Source organism: Hemicordylus capensis, chromosome 4 (genome assembly GCF_027244095.1).
Source record: "Hemicordylus capensis ecotype Gifberg chromosome 4, rHemCap1.1.pri, whole genome shotgun sequence".
In the NCBI taxonomy this organism is placed as follows: domain Eukaryota; kingdom Metazoa; phylum Chordata; class Lepidosauria; order Squamata; family Cordylidae; genus Hemicordylus; species Hemicordylus capensis.
The window spans coordinates 225,130,329-225,148,197 of NC_069660.1; the positions used below are offsets into that span (position 1 = coordinate 225,130,329).

The 17,869-nt window shown below is 42.1% G+C and overlaps 1 protein-coding gene across 15 annotated transcripts in view; it reads right to left on the minus strand.

Moving 5' to 3' along the window:
* The window catches only part of ZNF236 (zinc finger protein 236), a 121,620-nt gene that overhangs the window by 98,838 nt on the left and 4,913 nt on the right, over nucleotides 1-17,869 (minus strand). For 10 of the 15 annotated variants that reach the window (XR_008306411.1, XM_053247167.1, XM_053247162.1 and 7 more), the window contains 5 exons: nucleotides 14,665-14,807; nucleotides 9,256-9,420; nucleotides 7,924-8,102; nucleotides 5,019-5,143; nucleotides 600-772 (listed from right to left, as the gene is read on the minus strand). Coding sequence is in view for 14 of the 15 variants with exons in the window: in XM_053247167.1 (XP_053103142.1) it covers nucleotides 600-772; nucleotides 5,019-5,143; nucleotides 7,924-8,102; nucleotides 9,256-9,420; nucleotides 14,665-14,807 (785 nt within the window). In the remaining variant the exon portion in view is untranslated. Of the gene's footprint in view, nucleotides 1-599; nucleotides 773-5,013; nucleotides 5,144-7,923; nucleotides 8,103-9,255; nucleotides 9,421-14,664; nucleotides 14,808-15,481; nucleotides 15,620-17,869 lie in introns of those variants that run through there. The other 5 variants (XM_053247163.1, XM_053247164.1, XM_053247165.1 and 2 more) reach the window with 3 other exon arrangements.

Below are 17,869 nucleotides of genomic sequence, written 5' to 3' on the forward strand. Positions count from 1 at the left end.
TTCTAATTTTTCGAGTTTCACCTGTATGTAATTTATCACCCCCTTCTTATCTTTAAAGTAGCAGATGAGATGCAAGAGCAGCCACTGGATGCTCAAGAGTTGTTGGGAAATGTAGTCCCACAGGCAGTCATGGGGGTTGCTTCTGGGAGACATTCAAAGCACAACTCCCATCAGCTTCTGAGAGAGGTGGAGGGGAGTTTTTCAGGCTCAGCTTTTTGCCAAGACTTGCCCAGGACCGCAAGATGTGCTGAGCTGATCCTTCTTGGATCAGCACCCAAACCTTCCTAAATGGAGGATGGTGATCTAGCAAGTGGAGTGTGATGGGGCAGGATTGGGGGACCAGTGGGACTGGAAGATTCGATATTAATGCTTTTGAAGAAAGCCTGTGCTTTTATATCCCTGCCCTCCCTTGTTGTTTGCAAAAAAATAAACCACCCACAGGTTATTTATACACGTGAAAATATGGTACTTTTATTTCATCTAGCAATGGACCATGCAATTAATGGTTCAGAAAGTGTGGACTCACTATATTGAAATGGACATTAAAGATCTTTATATAAAGTACATTGCCAATAAATGTAATCAACTGAGCTATTTACCTCTGAATGAACTCTCTGAATATGTGACTGAAGATTGCCTTTCTGAGAAAAGGCTGCAGGACAAAAGGCACAGGAATGGGGTTTTTCACCAGTGTGTTTAATCATATGGGTTTGTAATGCCCCCTTCTGATTAAATGCTTTCCCACACTCACTACATTTAAATGGCCTTTCACCTAAAACAAAAAGTATATTTGTTACACAGAGAGAAGCGCTCTCATTAGTCATGAGCAACATTAAACTATCGCAATTTATTTTAATTTTACAATGGATTTGGTATAAAATACAATACATGAAGTTTGCTTCTTGAAGAGCTTGCCAGTTGCCTATAAATGTAATCAACTGTGCTATTTACTTCCAAATGTATATGTGACATAGAAAAGGTCAGATTATAAACAAACCTCAAGCGCAATAATTGAAGACTCAACACAATTTTTTTTAAAAAGTCTTTGTATTCAGTGTAAAGGATCTATTTAAATGACTACTGGACACATGCACAAGTTGTCTGTAAATCAAATATGTTGGGGGGTGGGGGGGAGAGACCTGAGAAAGTTTATTTTAAAATTAGAGGCAGGATGACCTCTTGTGTTCATTTTCTGCAATTTCACCTAGAAACTGATCTCATCAAACCAGATTCTTCAGTACTAATGAAAACTAACATTTATTTTGTTTTTCATTAAATTAAGCGATTTATATAAACTGGAGTCATCTCATTACCAGGAACAAAATGGACAAAAAAAGAGATAAGTTTTGATTGCCAAAATAAGAGTAGACATAAGAACAGGAATTAAGTATCTTTGCAGATCTCTTAATTTACACACATACAGAGCGAGATAACAGCCTAGAAATTACTGTATTAGTCTGAGTGTTATAGAGCAACTTGCATGATATATCAAGCTTTTCAAAGTTAAAATACTTGCTCCTGGTATGACATCAGCATTGCACTATAGTGCCAAACCCTTATGGGAGGAAAACGTTAATTTAAATCTAAGAGGCAAACACAAACTGAAACAGCAGCAAGCTGTTGTCTAGAAGCAACTGCTCCTTGTTCCATGCAAACAGGTGAGCAGATAACTGCAAGGCTAATATTAAAAATATGGAGATCTGATTATTATTAATGGGCTTCAAGCATGGTCTTTGCCTAAGGCAATGCCTAGTAAAGGTAAAGTGTGCCATCAAGTCAGTGTCGACTCCTGGCGACCACAGAGCCCTGTGGTTGTCTTTGATAGAATACAGGAGGGGTTTACCACTGCCTCCTCCCACGCAGTGTGAGATGATGCCTTTCAGGAGGCCATTGAGGTAAACTACCAGAAAACTAAAGTACTGGTATTTGCCAAACGCCCCAAGCCCCATGCATTGAAAATAAATGGCCAATTAATTGAACAAGTTAAAATATTTCTATACCTTGGCATAGTCTTCCATGCTTCAGGAGGAAGACTATGCCAAGTCTTCATGCCGCCAGACCCACCTGAACTATGCCATACAGAAAGCCCAGCATTCGGCCAATTCAATTAGATCTTTTTATTTCACGAAGGGCGCTGCATATATACCTGCTGCCATTAAACTCTTTGCAGCTAAAGTACATCCACAGCTTATGTATGGTGCACAATTGGGCCCTTTCTGCAATTTTTCACCTCTGGAGGCCATACAGACAAAATTTCTTAGATCCATTTTCCAGGTCCCAAATAGTGTCTCAAATGCCGCTATTAGACAGGAGGCAGGCCTTCATACTTTGGAATCGGTTTATTGGAAATGTATTTTCCTATTCTGGTTAAAATTGAAGTTCTCACAAGTGGGGTTAGTCCCTCTCACTATGACCGACTCCTTTGATTCGAGATGAAAACGGTTGCTCAAAATAAAATCTCAGCTTTATGGGATCCCACTTGAAGAACTTGCTAGGATGGGCTTTACCACAGCTATGAAGGTTATTAAACAGCGAATAATTGATACTGACCTACAGGTTGAAGGCTCCAAAATACCTAGAGGTTTGTATATAGGTAACCAGCTCTACAATCTTAAGCCTGCTGATTACCTAAGTAACATAACATTTCCTAAATTTAGGCGTGCCTTGTCCCTTGCACGTCTTAATGTTCTTCCAACATCTGTTCTTAAGGGAAGGTTCAAGGGGACTCCTTACGTTTTGCGCCTCTGCCCTTGTGGCTCAGGTGCTATTGAGTCTACTGCACATTTTATTCTTTATTGTGACCTCTACAGGGATGCCCGTTTAGATTTTATTTCACCCTTGTTGAAGTCTTTTTCTGGCCGTTCAGATGACTTTTATCTTGATTTATTACTGTCTAAATTTGATAGTATGAGTACTAATTCTGTGGCCAAGTTTTGTTACATTGCATGCAAGCTGCGTATTGCCATTTTATGATCTCTCTCTCTCTTTTTTTTGTTCTGGTCACTGATCGAAATAAAAGCTGATTTGATTTGATGCCTTTCAGCATCTTCCACCACTGGACAAGGCAGACTATTCCACCATTGAATAGCTCTTACAGTCAGGAAAGTCTTTCTAAGGTTTAGCCTAAATTGGCTTCTTTGTAATTCCAACCCATTAGTTCTAGTCCTGCCCTCAGGAACAAAAAAATAACAGGTCTGCTCCTTCTTGCAGCCTTTCAGATATCAGAAGATGGATATCACATCTCCCCTTAGTCTTCTCTTCACCATACGAAATGTATCAGTTCCTCAACAATTCCTTGTAGGATCCGGTTTCCAGATTCCTCTCCATCACTGTTGCCATCTCGGTTGGCCAGAGTGCCTGGAATGAAGGATGCTGCTATTTCTTAATGATTGAGGGAAAGGGCAGTTCATATTTCTTAATGCGAATTCCATCATGGTTCCCAAGCTAAGAAGAGCCTTGACGTTAGTTAGATTTAATATTTGCTGTACTTGAAGGTAAATTCAATAAGGTTCCTTACAGGACCAGGGTTTGCCCGTGTGGAGCTGGGGTGGTTGAATCTTCTGCTCATGTTTTATTGTACTGACCATATTCAGAGGCACTCTTACCCCTGTACTCTGAGGCAGAGGTCCAAGGCCCCCACATCCCCTGGAGGCCCCCAAATTGTCTTTAGTCTGTCCTGGATGGTGTGGTTTTTACCCTCAAGAACATACACATTAAAAAATGATGCTCAACCTCCAAAGACCTTTAGGTCCAAGCTCCAAATTACTTAGGTGCACCTCTGACCATATTTTAGAGATGCTCAGGCTCGATTAATTTTACCATGCTGTCAAACTATCCAGGGCACTCAAATGCATTTGATTTGCAAATTTTATTGTCTGATATTAATGTTGCCCCTTCTTTAAATGTCGCAAAACATTGTTTTGCTGTCTGCAAGATACGACCTGAGTTATCTGGATTATCGTTATTTTAAACTTCCTTAAAGTCTTAGATGATTTGTTTGAGATCTACTGCTGTTAATATTATCTGGTCATTGACTGTATTTTTAAATAAACTAAAAAAACTTCTTAATGTGAGCTAATGATTGAGAGATCTCATCCTGAAGATGGAAAACCATCCAGGTTTGTCACACATCCTACCTGCGGACCCCTCCTCTTGACAAGAGGGCCTGGTGTGCAACTGTAAAGTAAGGACAAAAGAAGCAAATTGAGAAAGAAGGAGTTTTGGACAGACTGAATGGAGAAGATATAAGAGAGTAAGCTTTAAGCTGAAGCAAGCTTAGGGTACAGGGTCCCTCTGATATGATTCTTGTAGGAAGGTGTTGCTGTTTACCTCCACTTGATGCTCAATGTGTAAATCTGTAATTAAGTGAAGTATTACAGAGGTACTATAAGCCTCCAATGATCTCGCCTCCAAAGGAAGCTAAACCTGGGTAGCATTGCTCCTGAAACTTCCCACCACTTAGGAAAGTGGGTGTGTGAGTATTATGCCATAATACTATGCACAAGCCCATTAATGCCTATCGGCAGTTCATATACCCCAGCATGCAGGTCATACACGCAGCAGAGGTAAAGCGTGAACCTTAAGAAATTTCTCCAATTTTGTGCAGTGCACATCGAGCTTTTAATTCAAAACTAGGGCAGATGCCATTCACACCATTTTCACAGTTGCATAGCTAATTATATTATTAAGTGCTATTTCACACTAAAAGTTCCAAGAGTGGAAAGTATGGGGTTCATTCTGTAACTTGCTGAAAATACCTGCTACATATATGGGATTAACATCATTTTTTGCTATGACATATGCAAAGCCCACAAACTTGTTTTATGTAAGGCCAGTACAGAATATCACATTGTTCTTGCGAGAATACAGATCAGTGGCTGTAAGAATCTAATTATCCTGTAGTGAGAAAGAACATATAAATAAAGCAATGTGTGCACCAATTAGGAAAAAAATATTGAATCAAGTCACAGGTCTATCTGCAATTTCAAATATATTTGCTGTGGATGTATTCACCTTACCCGTGTGTATTCGAACGTGTCGCGTTAATTGACTTGGTTTCTGGAACGTCTTTCCACAATGAGGACACGAATATGTAAACCCACTTCTGTCGATATTTCTATTGTACGACCTGGTATTTGATACCCTGTGGATGTGTATGAAGCAGTTAAATGTTACAGTGCATTTGATCCGTTAGTCACCAGCTCATTTGAAAGGTAAACTAATTCATCTTGTTGTCCCAACGGATTTGGGATCAAGCAAGAATTGCAATTAGAAATACAAATCAGGTACACAATACAGAAGATGGATGCTGACAGCAAATTTCAATATAGTACAAAGCATAATTCCTACAAACATTGCCCACTGAATCAATTCCAAGTACCTAGCACAAGAACACCACCAACTGCCCTTTGGTTAGTACCATGTGGGGTCTCTGGGGTTCTTATAACATCTTAGTCCTTTTCCTCTCTATTTACAGATGGAGTAGCCCTAGTCAAAGAGGAGAAACTCTCTGAGCAGGCTGGTTAGAAATAAGTTAGGGATGAAATATACATGGTTGTGTTTTGATTCAGAGATAACTTCAAGTTCTCCACAGAACAGAGTAAGAATTGTCAGCTACATGAGACAGGCTCTGTGGAATAAGCTACCAAAAAATGGAGATAGAAGATGGACTTCCCAGTCAATTTATTTAAATAATAATTTTAAAAAACCAAGGGAGAAGACACAAATCAAGCCATTAAGAAGAATATGGCACCAGATAGACATTAGCTGTCCACATAACATTATCTGCATGGTGTAAGGAACGATACACATATCAGGCAGTAGGTATATCAATATGATAAATAAATAAAATAAGGAAGAGGTTTGCAATGGTCCTCAGCCATGCAAACTGGAGCACTAGCCTAGAGAAGGCTAGTGCTGGGCCTAAGATATCTAAACTACTGTTTACCTTTCCTAGCAACTACTTCAGATTCACAGACAGAACTACAAGGTTGACAATAGCGCCTTACTCCATGAGTTGATGATGTCATTCTGCTTCAAGTTATTCATCCTTTGATATAGGATAAGTTTGCACTGCTTGATGTCATCAGCATGATTTTGTCATCTCCTGGTCAGACCAGAATCCATAGACACAGGCAATATGTGACAATATATGCTAGTTAAGGGGCAGGCAGGACTCTTCAGCATGATTTGTTATTGATGGACTCTTTGTAATGCTTATTTTTTGCACTATAAGTGGATTCACACATTCTCAGATATGGAAATACAGTACACACAGTGAGGCAGCAGCCCCCCAACCCATTCACACTCTTCTCCAAAAATACAGTGCAACACATGGGCATCAAGAGGCCCATCCTGGAATGCAGAATGTGGAGGATCTTCCCAGTGAGTCATGGCCTGCAGTGAATGAAAAAGACTGTCCATGTGCCAAGCAGGCTTTTTATCCTCACCCCTCACCTTAGCAGCAAGGCAACTGCAACATAAGAGTAACAAGAAGGGCAAAGATATGAAGTTTCCTTAGACCAAATCTGACCATTGGTCCCTCCAAGTAAGTATAGTCTACACTGACTGGCAGTGACTCACTGGTGTTTCAGGCAAGATCTTTCCCTGCCTTCCCTAGAAACTGCTAGATTGAACCTGGGCCCAGTTCCTCGTGCAAAGCATGAGCTTTGCCATCGAGATACTGCTCCTCCCCAAAGGTAACCATGGCAATGGAATCATGTCTAAAAAAAAAAAATGAGACCTGGGTGCAGGGAGAGGGTGTGTGTGCAGCCTGTCAAGAGGTGTTTAAGGGTAGCCAGGTACAGGCCAAGGCGTAACTAGTCATAGCTCCAGCAAGGTGACCAGGCCAGACCACAGGAGGTAGAAAATGTGTACACATATATGGAAACACACATATATGCTACACTCATACACCCGATTCCCATTATCTTTACACCTATAAAAATGGGGTGAAGAGCCGGACACTTCATATATAAGAAGTACATCTGTACCTATGCAGCTAAGCTTCTAAAACCAAGTCAGCGTACTAGTTATAAAAAAACACTCTACCTCATTACCACAGGGGTTCCGTTCCCACATATTACCTCAGGTAACGGAACCACGGATAATGAGGCATTGAGTCTATGGGAACAAAGGAGTTAGGTTCCTAGACTAGTATTTAGGACTTTTAATCCTAAAGCATCCAAAAACCTTAAAAGATGGGCCAAATAAAGTGCCCTACCGTGCTCTGTGGGCCTTTGGGAGCCCAAGGACACTCCCCGTCAAGTCCCAGAAATTCCGTGAAAAATCACGGGGTTTTTTTGTTGTTCTTTTAACAAAAGAGCCCTAAAATGGCTCTCCTCCACAAAATGGAAACTGGAAATGACCTCTGAGGTCATTTCCTACCACCCCCGACCTGCGTATACCCAGAATTAATCCCCTTTCTGCCGTTTTCCCCTACTGCGTATGCTAACAGGCATTCATTATCTGCCTGCAGATACACAGAACTGCGGTTGCTGGATCAACATATAGTGAGGTCCACCTGTATGTTCTTTTTTCCTAAATACATCTTACTCAGCATAATCATTTGTTTGTTTTGCCCTGGGTTGCTCTTGCAAGTCACAAGTTCTACAGTGGCCATGTGAAACAAAATATGTCTGATATTCCTCAGAGACTTTCAGTGATATCTGGAAAAGTCAACTGAATTAAATAATGAAGTTATACACAGAACTATGCCAGCTTTCTTGACCACTGTGGATTCCCACAAATTATGTCTTGGCAAAAATTCTGTGTTATATGGCAATATGGATAGCTCATCCACTGTGGATGAGCTATCCAAGTAATCCAGAGTGGATCTGAGAAGGACAAGCATGATAGCTCAACTACAGCAGGTTGTCAATTCCCAATAGACTCCTGAACATGCAAATATCCAGCCACTCTCACCTTATTTTGTAATGAGTTTTCATATGCTCCTTTAGTTGGGAAGAGGTTTCAACTTCTTTCTTACAGGTTTTACAGATATGGGTTTTGTTTCCAGTCAACTCCTGACGATGTTCTTCCATGTGTAGAGCCAACTGGCTCTGCAAAGTAAACTCATCCCCACACTCTGAACAGATAAGATTCTGTAAAAATAGTAGATTGGTTAATTAACTTCTAGAATTAAATAAAAACATTTTATGGCAATATTTTGCCACTCAGGAAGGTGTCCTAACTTTTCAAAAGAAAATGGTGAGAAATCCAAATATGCCAATTCAGATACCTTGAGGACTTATTCAAATCTCCCTGAGGCTAATAAGAATCTGTAACCAATGGTCTATGTTAAATATATAATTTCACAATCAAATCCTACAAAGATACCTTGGCTTTCCAAAACCAGCTTATAGGTCTTCCCAATCTGATCAGTTGATTCACAAGTAATTCCAAAGTATAGTGCAAAATATGTGAATGAGTATTGTGCTCGCATATTCAAGAGTCAATTAGTTACTGGCTGGCTCTTCAACACAAACCATAGCTTGCCATTACATCTGCACTTGCCCTGCAAACCAGGACTGCATATAAACTTCAAATTATAGCTTGAAACTCAGTTTCAAAGACCAGCACAAACCATGGTGACCCAGTGTTGAAATAACAGTAAATTATGGTGTGTGGTTAACAAGAAATAGCAAACTGATTCAGATCACATGAGATAAGAAAAGGAGTGTGAGCACAATGGTCATTTAGCATCATACATCATTTTGGTTTTGGTTTTGTTTTGTTGGGGGATCAGATCAGATTTATTTTACAATCAAGGATCAGATACATCAGATACTATTATTTTAAAAATACAGTCAATAACCAGACAATAATAACAGCAATAGATGCCAAACAATCATCTAAAACTTTAAGAAAGCTTAAAGCACCATGCATCATTTTGGAATTATGACTGAACAAAGCTTTTATTTAGAAATGAACAAAAATATAAGTTTTAGTCCTGCTTGTTTTATTACGATCCTCAAAGGCTGTTTCAGAATAAGATAAAACCAGAATTGGGTTTCTTTGCCATTGCTCCTTTGCAAGTGCTATAATTCTGTTTTTTTATTATAGAAATGCAGTTACTATAGGGTAAAACTCTGTATGTTCCCTTGTCTATTAAAATAAGATGATTAGTGAAGGGCATCTTCTCCGTCAGTCCTTTGTTTTGATGTAAATAACATTCTTGTAAGGATCTGGGGACTCTGGAACACAATTAATCTTGTAGCCCATGAGCACTTGAAAGAAGTAGCTTAATATAATTACCTCCTCCTTTTCATGTAGCATAATATGAGCTTTAAGACTAGCCACTCTGGAAAATTTTTTGTTGCACACAGGACAAGAAGGGTCTTCTCCATTGTGGGTACATTTATGCAGTGTAAGGTTGAATTCAACATTGAACGACATTGGACACTGGTCACATCGATGAGGCTATTTATGAGACAATGAAATTAAGGCAATATTTAAATTTAATCTCCTCACTGAGCGTACAAAATATAAAACAGAATTCATTTCACAATAAGGACCCCAAGTGAGGCAGTTTCAATTGCCAAGTTGTAAGACATCTTGACTGAATCCTCCCAATGAGTCTCTTTTCAATACCTTATTTATATACCATTGAATTTATTGCTTTTCTGTCAATGCACCTTAAAGCATTCTTCAAACTATACCTTTTGGAAATAATTGAAAAACAGGTTGCTCACCTGTAACTGATGATCTGGTAGAGATCCGTTGACATCCATAAAAATGGACTCTGCACCTGCGCAGGAGACCACACAGTAGCCATGCCGCAGCTTGTCGAGGAGTCCAAGCCACGCACCCACGTGTGCAGCGTGCTATTTACGGGGTGGCTGGTGTCGTGTTCCTCAGTTCTTGGATGAACAAGGAGGACGACTATCCAGTCGAACAGGTGAGTTCGTAAGTTGACACGGTGAATCATGAGAAACGGCGAGCACACAATTATGCACATAGCAGAGCACTACTGGATAGGGGTGGAACGGGAGGGTCTTATGGATGTCGATGGATCTCTACCAGATCATCAGTTACAGGTGAACAACCAGTTTATCTGGATCGAGATCCGTCGAGATCCATAAGAATGGGTGATTAGCAAGCTCCCTAAGGAGGACGGTGCAGAAGTGCTATTACAAAACCCTTTTAAGTACACTTCTCCCAAAGCTCGCCTCCACAGCAGAGCACACATCTATGACATAGTGCCTAATGAAAGGCATCTCCGAGGACCATGTCGCTGCTTTACAGATGTCCAGGAAGGTGATCCCCGAGAGGTGTGCTGCTGAGGAAGCATAGGCCCAAGTGGAGTGGACCTTGATGGCTACTGGTGGAAACTTGTTCAGGAGCTGGTACGTAAGTATGATTAGCTCAACTAGCCACCTTGACAGATGTTGTCTGGAGATACAGGAGCCCTTGGTTGAGCCCTTGTAGGCTACAAAGAGACGTGGCGTAGCTCAGAACCCCTTAGTGCAGTCTAGGTAGTATAGGAGTGATCGGCGCACATCCAGGGAGTGCATGGCACATTCCAGACTTGTTGACGGCTCTCTGAAGAAGGTTGGGAAGGCAATGTCCTGGTTCAAGTGGAAGTCAGAGACAATTTTTGGAAGAAAGGATGGGTCCAAACAAATGAGGACCTTATCCACGTAGAATCTGGTGTATGTTGAGTCTATCATTAGAGCTGTCAGCTCGCTCACCCACCATACCGTGCTGATTGCCACGAGGAAAGCTGTCTTTAGGGAGACTAGACGCAAGGATGATGCAGTAATTGGCTCAAAAGGAGCTTGTGTCAATGATGATAGTACCAACGACAGGCTCCAGGGTTCTATCAGAGCCTTTATTGGCAGGAAGACATTAGTGAGGCCCTTCATAAAAGCCTTGAATAGGGGGTGTGAGAACAAAGACCTGCCCTCACAACCCACATGTTTCAAGGAGAGAGCAGCTAAATGGACTTTCCAAGAAACATTAGCCAAGCCCTGCGATTCAGCTTGGACACATTCCAGACAAAAGCATTTCCAGGCAAAAAACCTTGGGTCCTGGCATACGTCTTAAACCGGAGCCACTTTCCCAGGTAGTTCAGTCTGGTAGACGGTTTCCATTAATTTAGTAGAATCTTTTCTAGAAGCTTATTTGCCAGGCAGTCAGACAAAGGGTGTTGATGTCTGGGTGTAAGACGAGTCCGTTGTCCTGGGAGAGGAGGTCTGGCACCTTTGGCAGGTGGTGGTATCAATTCTCCGATAGTCTGAGTACTTGTGGAAACCAAAGTTGCCTTGGCCACCATGACGTAACAAGGATGCAGGAAGTTGGTTCGGACAGGAGACAAGCCACCACCCTGGCAATCAGTGGTTGTGGTGGAAACATGTATGGCGTTTCCCTCGACCAGTCTAGTTGGAAGGCATCCTCCAAGGACAGGGGATCGTGTCCTGCTCTAGAGCAGAAGCTGTCACACTTCGCATTCTTGGAGGTTGCAAATAAATCCATCGTAGGTTGCATCCAGCGATGGAACAGGGGAACTATGTGCCACGAGTCGAGCTCCCACTCGTGGTGTTGGTCCTGGAGGAACACAAGGCTCAGCTCATCCACCAAGACATTCTCTAGGCCCTTGATATGAACTGCCACCAGAGACACATGGTGCTGGATGCACCAGTGCCACAGTTGAACATTGAGAGCGCATAAGCTCGGAGACATAGTCCCGCCTTGGCGGTTGATATAGGCCTGAGCTGTCGTATTGTCAAGGTGTATCTGCACAACCTTGTCCTATATGAGAGGCAGAAACACCTGAAGTGCTTGGAAAACTGCAAGGAGCTCCTGGAAGTTGATATGCAGACAACCTTGCTGCGCCGTGCACCGGCCCTGAATTTGGCGACCTTCGCAGTGGGCCCCCCAGCCCTGCAGGTAGGCATCTGTTGTGATCAAACAGATGGTAATGGCGCTTGGAAGGGTACACCCTAAAGCAGGTTCCTGCGGTCTGGCCACGACAGTCATCTAAGAATCTGTGGTGGAAGAAGTAGGCGTCTCCGCTGGCTGTCCACAGTTGTGCAGAATATTGATAGAAAACACAAGTGGAGCTTTCGCATCTTCAGCCACGTGTAGCGACGTACCATATTGCAAGACGCCATGAGGCCCAGAAGTTGTTGGACAGACTGCGCCGGATGCACTGGGTGACCTTGAAAGTGAGCCACTAGGCCCCCACAGGCAGGAATGGGGAGAAGAGTGCTGCCAGTGGACTGACTTGTCTCTCAAATATGCTTCTGGGTGTCTGATGTCTTGGATGAACAAGATTGCGTCTGCTTCCCTTTTGGGGGGGAAATTCCGCTTGTGGTATGGGTTGTATTGCCGTCTATAATCGCGGCGATCCTACTGGCGGTAGGACGGCCGTTGTTTTTTTAATATGGAGTGTGATATCTTGGTGTGTAAGATGACGTTGAAGGTTGCGCCGTGAAAGTCTTTGCCGTAAATTTTGATTTTTTCATTTGCTCCGTGGTGCTGTCAGTGGTGTCACTGAAGAGACCAGAGCCGTCGAATGGAAGTCCTTCAATTTTGTCTTTCACGCCTGATTGGAGGTTGGTTGAACGCAGCCAGGCATGTCTGCACAGAGTTACGGCTGCCTGCCATCAGGGACCTGGATTCTGACTCAGCCAAATGTTTGGCTATGCTCAGCTGTTGCCTGGTCAATTCTGCTGAACATTCAAGTGTCTGTAGGAACTTACACTTGAAATCCTCAGGGGCCACTGAGTCTAAATCGGATTGCAGAGTCTCCCAGATACTATGAGCATATTTGGCTGTACATGCAGCATAATTTGCTACTTTGATGGATAAACAGGAGGTAGAATAGTCTAACTTTCTCCCTCCCACTCTGGTGGAACTACATGCTGTTTCCCAGCTTTGGAAGCAGTCGCACAATTGATTACTAGGGAATTGGGTGCTGGGTGCTTTAAAAGATAGGCATTGTCTTTGTCCTGTATCCTGTACAAACTCTCTAGGTGCTTTGAAGTGGGGGTTGAGATGTGAAGAACCTCCCATGCGCATTTCGCTGCCCTAGTGATTACAGGGAGCATGGGAAGGGCCACCGGAGCTGTGCTTTGTGTTTTAAGCATGAAATCATAGACCAGGTCATCTATTGTCTCCAATTCAGACCTCAAGTCTAGTCCCAATGCCTCTGCCATGGCATGGACATGTCAGTGGTATATTTTCATTCCTTCGTTTGGTGAAACACAGGTTGTCGGGGCAGCGTCTGTAGGGGCTCCAGCAAGGTATCTTCACCTTCTGGGTCAGATTCAAAATCCAAGGAGCCATAGTGTTCTGAGGCTGAACCACTGGAAGATGATGGAATGGCTATCTGTGTATGTGCAGTAGATAACTCCACTGTGAACAGTGGTGTCGTTTGAGTGGCAACTGTGCGTATGGACGGGCCTGTAGTTTGTACTGCCCTCTGTGTTGTAGGCAACAGACTTGTCTGGGATGCTGTGGTAGACAATGGCCTCGAGGAAGTGACTGTCACAGCTGTGGAAGGAGGGATATATGGCTTCCATGGCTGCTGGTAAGGGGTGCCTGAAGAACAGACTCCTAGGTTGGGGGCTGAGTCTTCAGCCGCTGCAGACAGAACATGTGCATAACCACAGCTGTGCCAAGGAAGGGGGCTACGCAGGTGTTCGGCAGTGAGTGACACAGGTTGTGTACTCACGGTGGCAGGAGCGCCTTCGTCCGTGGGTGGATCCTTGTCCATCAACATCCTTGAAGGGGGATGTTGATGGGGTGCTTGAAGATGAATCCAAAATGGACATAATTGTGCGACTCCTAGCAGCATCAAGCCTGGCTTCGACATCAGTAGGCAAATCTTCATCATCATTGGCCTAAAGGACCTGTAAAGGTGCCTGAAGGCATGGAGTCACCTGCTTTGACATCGACAATACTGACATGTGGAGAGTTGATGTCGGTGGTACTGGATACCGGGCTGTCAGCGTCGGAAAAGAACTGAGGAACGCAACATCTAGCCACCCCTTAAATAGCATGCTGCACGCGTGGCTTGGACACCTCGACAAGCGGCGGCATGGCTACCGTGTGGTCTCTTGCACAGGTGCAGAACCCATTCTTATGGATCTCCACAGAACTTGATCCAGATCCTAACCTATTCAGCTTCAAGATAGGAAAGCAAACACAATATTTCCTTGAAAAATTATTTTCCCCCTACTATTAATCCAGATATTTAATTTGCAATACTGTATAGTAAATATAAAATGTTATCATAGATTACACACTAAAGCAGTGGAAAATTTTGGAAAGTTAGAAAAAGATTTTTGATAAAGCTTGAGTTTCTATATTATTGTTCCATACCTCATCAATATATTTACACATTCAGTAAATCAAACAAGCTGTAATTCCTAATACAGCTAGTTATTAACAGCCTATGTATAATAAAATATCCACATAAAGTTTATCTTGTATTTTGCTGGATATGTATGAGGGAAGGGAATGAGAAAATTCTGTGGAATTCTGTTAAACTTAAAAGTTAAATTCTGTTAAGTTTTGAAGACTTAAGTGTCCTCAAATATTAAATTATGAAAGAATCCCTGGAAGCTTATTCAAGATGAAATTAAATGTAGGTATGTGCACACCTTCCACCTCAGCCATTTTGTCATAAAAGCTACCCAACTTTATAAAGATACACACCTTGTCATTTTGCTCATGATCCCTCATGTGGCGTTGGAACTGTGTGTCTTTTGAAAAAGACAGAAAACAAATCTCACACTTGCGAAAGTTTGGTATTTGCTGGGAATAATTATTGTTCTCTGTATTCAGTGTTAGAACACCATCTATAAAACAAGCACAACATTTTTTTGAATACAACTATGCTTCTGTTCGAAAAAGTACTTTCAAATTAGACATTCTGTTGTTGAAATACTGAGAAATTATGGCCCAATAAGGGAGTCCACTACATTTGAATATTTGATGCATCATGCTAATAGCAAGAGAATGTATAACAAATTATATATAATCTAAATATAATTTGATATCACAACAACAAATTTGATATAACAAATTATCTCCTTCAATAGTTTAAAGATAACACCTTTAAAAACATGGAAGAGATCTAGAGTAACAATACCACAGTATGTGCACATGTATATTTAGGAAAAATGTATCTAACAATTATAATCACTTCAAACCTGAAAAGAACATATTGAAAATGAATTGGTATATATGACCAATTCATATATTCAATATAACTATATAAAATTAATCTTGAAAGTATTCTTTGTGAAACACCAGCAAAGAAGGAAACCCTCCTGCAGATTAGACCTTTCTGCTTTTGTTTCTGGAATTTCTAGATGTGAAAAGATCATGAAGGTCTGGATACTTGTTTTGTATTACATAGAACAAATTACAGTTACAGAGAAACTGAAAATCCTTTGTATACTTTATTAAATTATATGCATGGACTTGTTAAAGAAATTAATGTGTAATTAATGTGTAATAAGTAACTAACCTGTTAATTGCGGCAAAAATGTCCATACTTCATTGCTGGGGAAAATCTATCTCAAGTCCTCTTACTCTGTAGTTCTATAGTATCTGGGATGCTGTGGTTATGTCAGAAATTACAAGCTACATAAGAACTTGTGAAGGACTTGAGACACAAAACAAATTTGTACAAAATGGGTTATGTTTTAATTATTTTGGAGTGATAACGTCCAGGACAATATCAGATCATTTGCACTTTTTTCCATAATTTGATTTAATGCCTTTTGTAATTAAAAGAATGCTTGTATTGGCCTAATGATCTGTATTTCTTGTATCTTTTTCAAAATTACAAAAAAATGGCTGATGCTTCATTTTACAAAATGAAGCAATCTCACTTGCTCAAAAGTCTCCATGTGTTTTTGCAATGTTATACTATTTTGTTCTTTTTTTGTTATTTTGTAAAAGATAAGCTTAACCTGAATAAAAAATATAGCGTAAGAGCTCTTGGCAGCATACATCAATGCAAGATAACCTTTCCCCTTTAATCTGATGTTTTACAATATTAAGGGGGAAAACCAATGATAATAGATTGTAAGTTCAGAGTTATGACTTTATATTTAGAGCGCTCATTGTGTCTACAATTCCCAAATGTAAATATATAGCCCCAATACCAAAATCACTGGTACTGTAGCAACAGTTAAGAGAATTGCAGCCTATATGTTCTGGCCACCAGGGTTAGAATCAGAAACCCTTGGCTCCGTGTGTAGATATCCCAGGTGATCATAGTCAAGGCTTAGCCTTAGGCAGCTGTTAGCAAAGAGCTACAAACCAGTTAGAGCCAGGGCCAGCCTCAGTCATAATAAACTAAAAGGGTTGCCTAGCAGGCAAATTCACTGCAGGCAGAGGGGGTAGGTTGCTGCCACCCACCACGCCTGCTGACCACCACTAGTGCTTAGTGGCAGTGCAAAGAGCTGCTCAGAGCCTTCCTTCTCCTCTTTGATGTGCTAGATTGAAAAGGAGGCAGTGGAGGGTAGGGATGTGTACGGAACCGGCGGGGGGAATGGCTTTAAGGGTGGGGGAGAATGCACTCCCCCCACCCGCTGTGTTTCCCCCGCCAGCGCGAGGTTCCCTAAAAGCCCATCGAGGCGGCAGCGTACCTCCCTGCCACCCCATCCCAACGTTGTCCGGATATGACCGGACGTACTAGCTGCTACTAGCGGCTACACACAATGTGCAATTGTGCACGCACCCGACATACATGAGGTGAGCAGACGGTGCACACAGGCGCAGCTAGTACTTCCGGTCATATCCGGACGTCAGGACGGCGCAGCAGGGAGGTACGCTGCCGCCCTAAGGGGCTTTTAGAGAATTGCGCGCTGGCGGAGGAAATGGGGGGGGTGCATCCTCCCCCACCCTTAAAGCCACCCCCCACCCCCCGCCGGCACCACACCTTTGAGACGGCCAGAATTCAAACCAGTTTGTGCACATCCCTAGTGGAGGGAGCAGGACAGGAGAAGAGACGGGTGGGGAAATGTTGTAGCTCACCACTCTCCTCTCCTCCACACTTTCTCTTCTGTTTGGTCTCATTCTTCCTTTTTAAATCAAGCATAACAAGGAGGAGGTGTACAACCTGGAGTGGCTCTTTGCACTACCACTGAGTAGCAGGAAGCAAATGGGCAGGTGAAGTGGCAGTGGGTGGCAGCATTTGACCGCGACAAGTGCCCAAAAGTCTTGGGCTGTTCTGACAGCAGTTGTGCCAGGAAGTTAGAGTCAAACGACCATGTTAACAATTAAAGCTAATGGACCAAACCAGGAGAACTCACTGCACAGGTAGAAATCCAGCCCAAATAATAAATCGTCTACAGCCCTTCCGATCTAACAGAGCCTGTTCAGAACCTTAGTATTTCGCTGCCCTGAAACATTCTCCAGTCTACATTTCTGGTGGATCACCACTTGAGGAATCTGCACGCACAAGTGAAGATTCCTGGTTTCTAGCCTTGGTGGCTAAAACATATAAGCAGCAGCTTGTGCTGATACAGTCCTAGTTATTTCAGCAGGATTATTCTTAAATAAATTTGGGGATTGCAGACACAATAAGCATCTAAATATAAAGTTACAGGGACAATTCTGAACTTGCAATCTATTATCAAATCCTAAACAAAACACACACATAACAAAATGCAAAATCCAACCTCATTAGAGGAAAGAAAACTTGTAAAACAATCTGCATATTATGTTCCATTTTGTTGCATGGTTCTTTACAGGCCAATCCTAAGAAAAGTTAGACAGGTCAAACTAATTGAAATCAATTGATTTAGTAGGGATGTGCATGGAACCAGCAGGGGCCAATTCAACAGAGGGTGAGGATGCCTTTAACACCCTTCAACAGACACACTTTTTGGAAATTGTGCTTTGG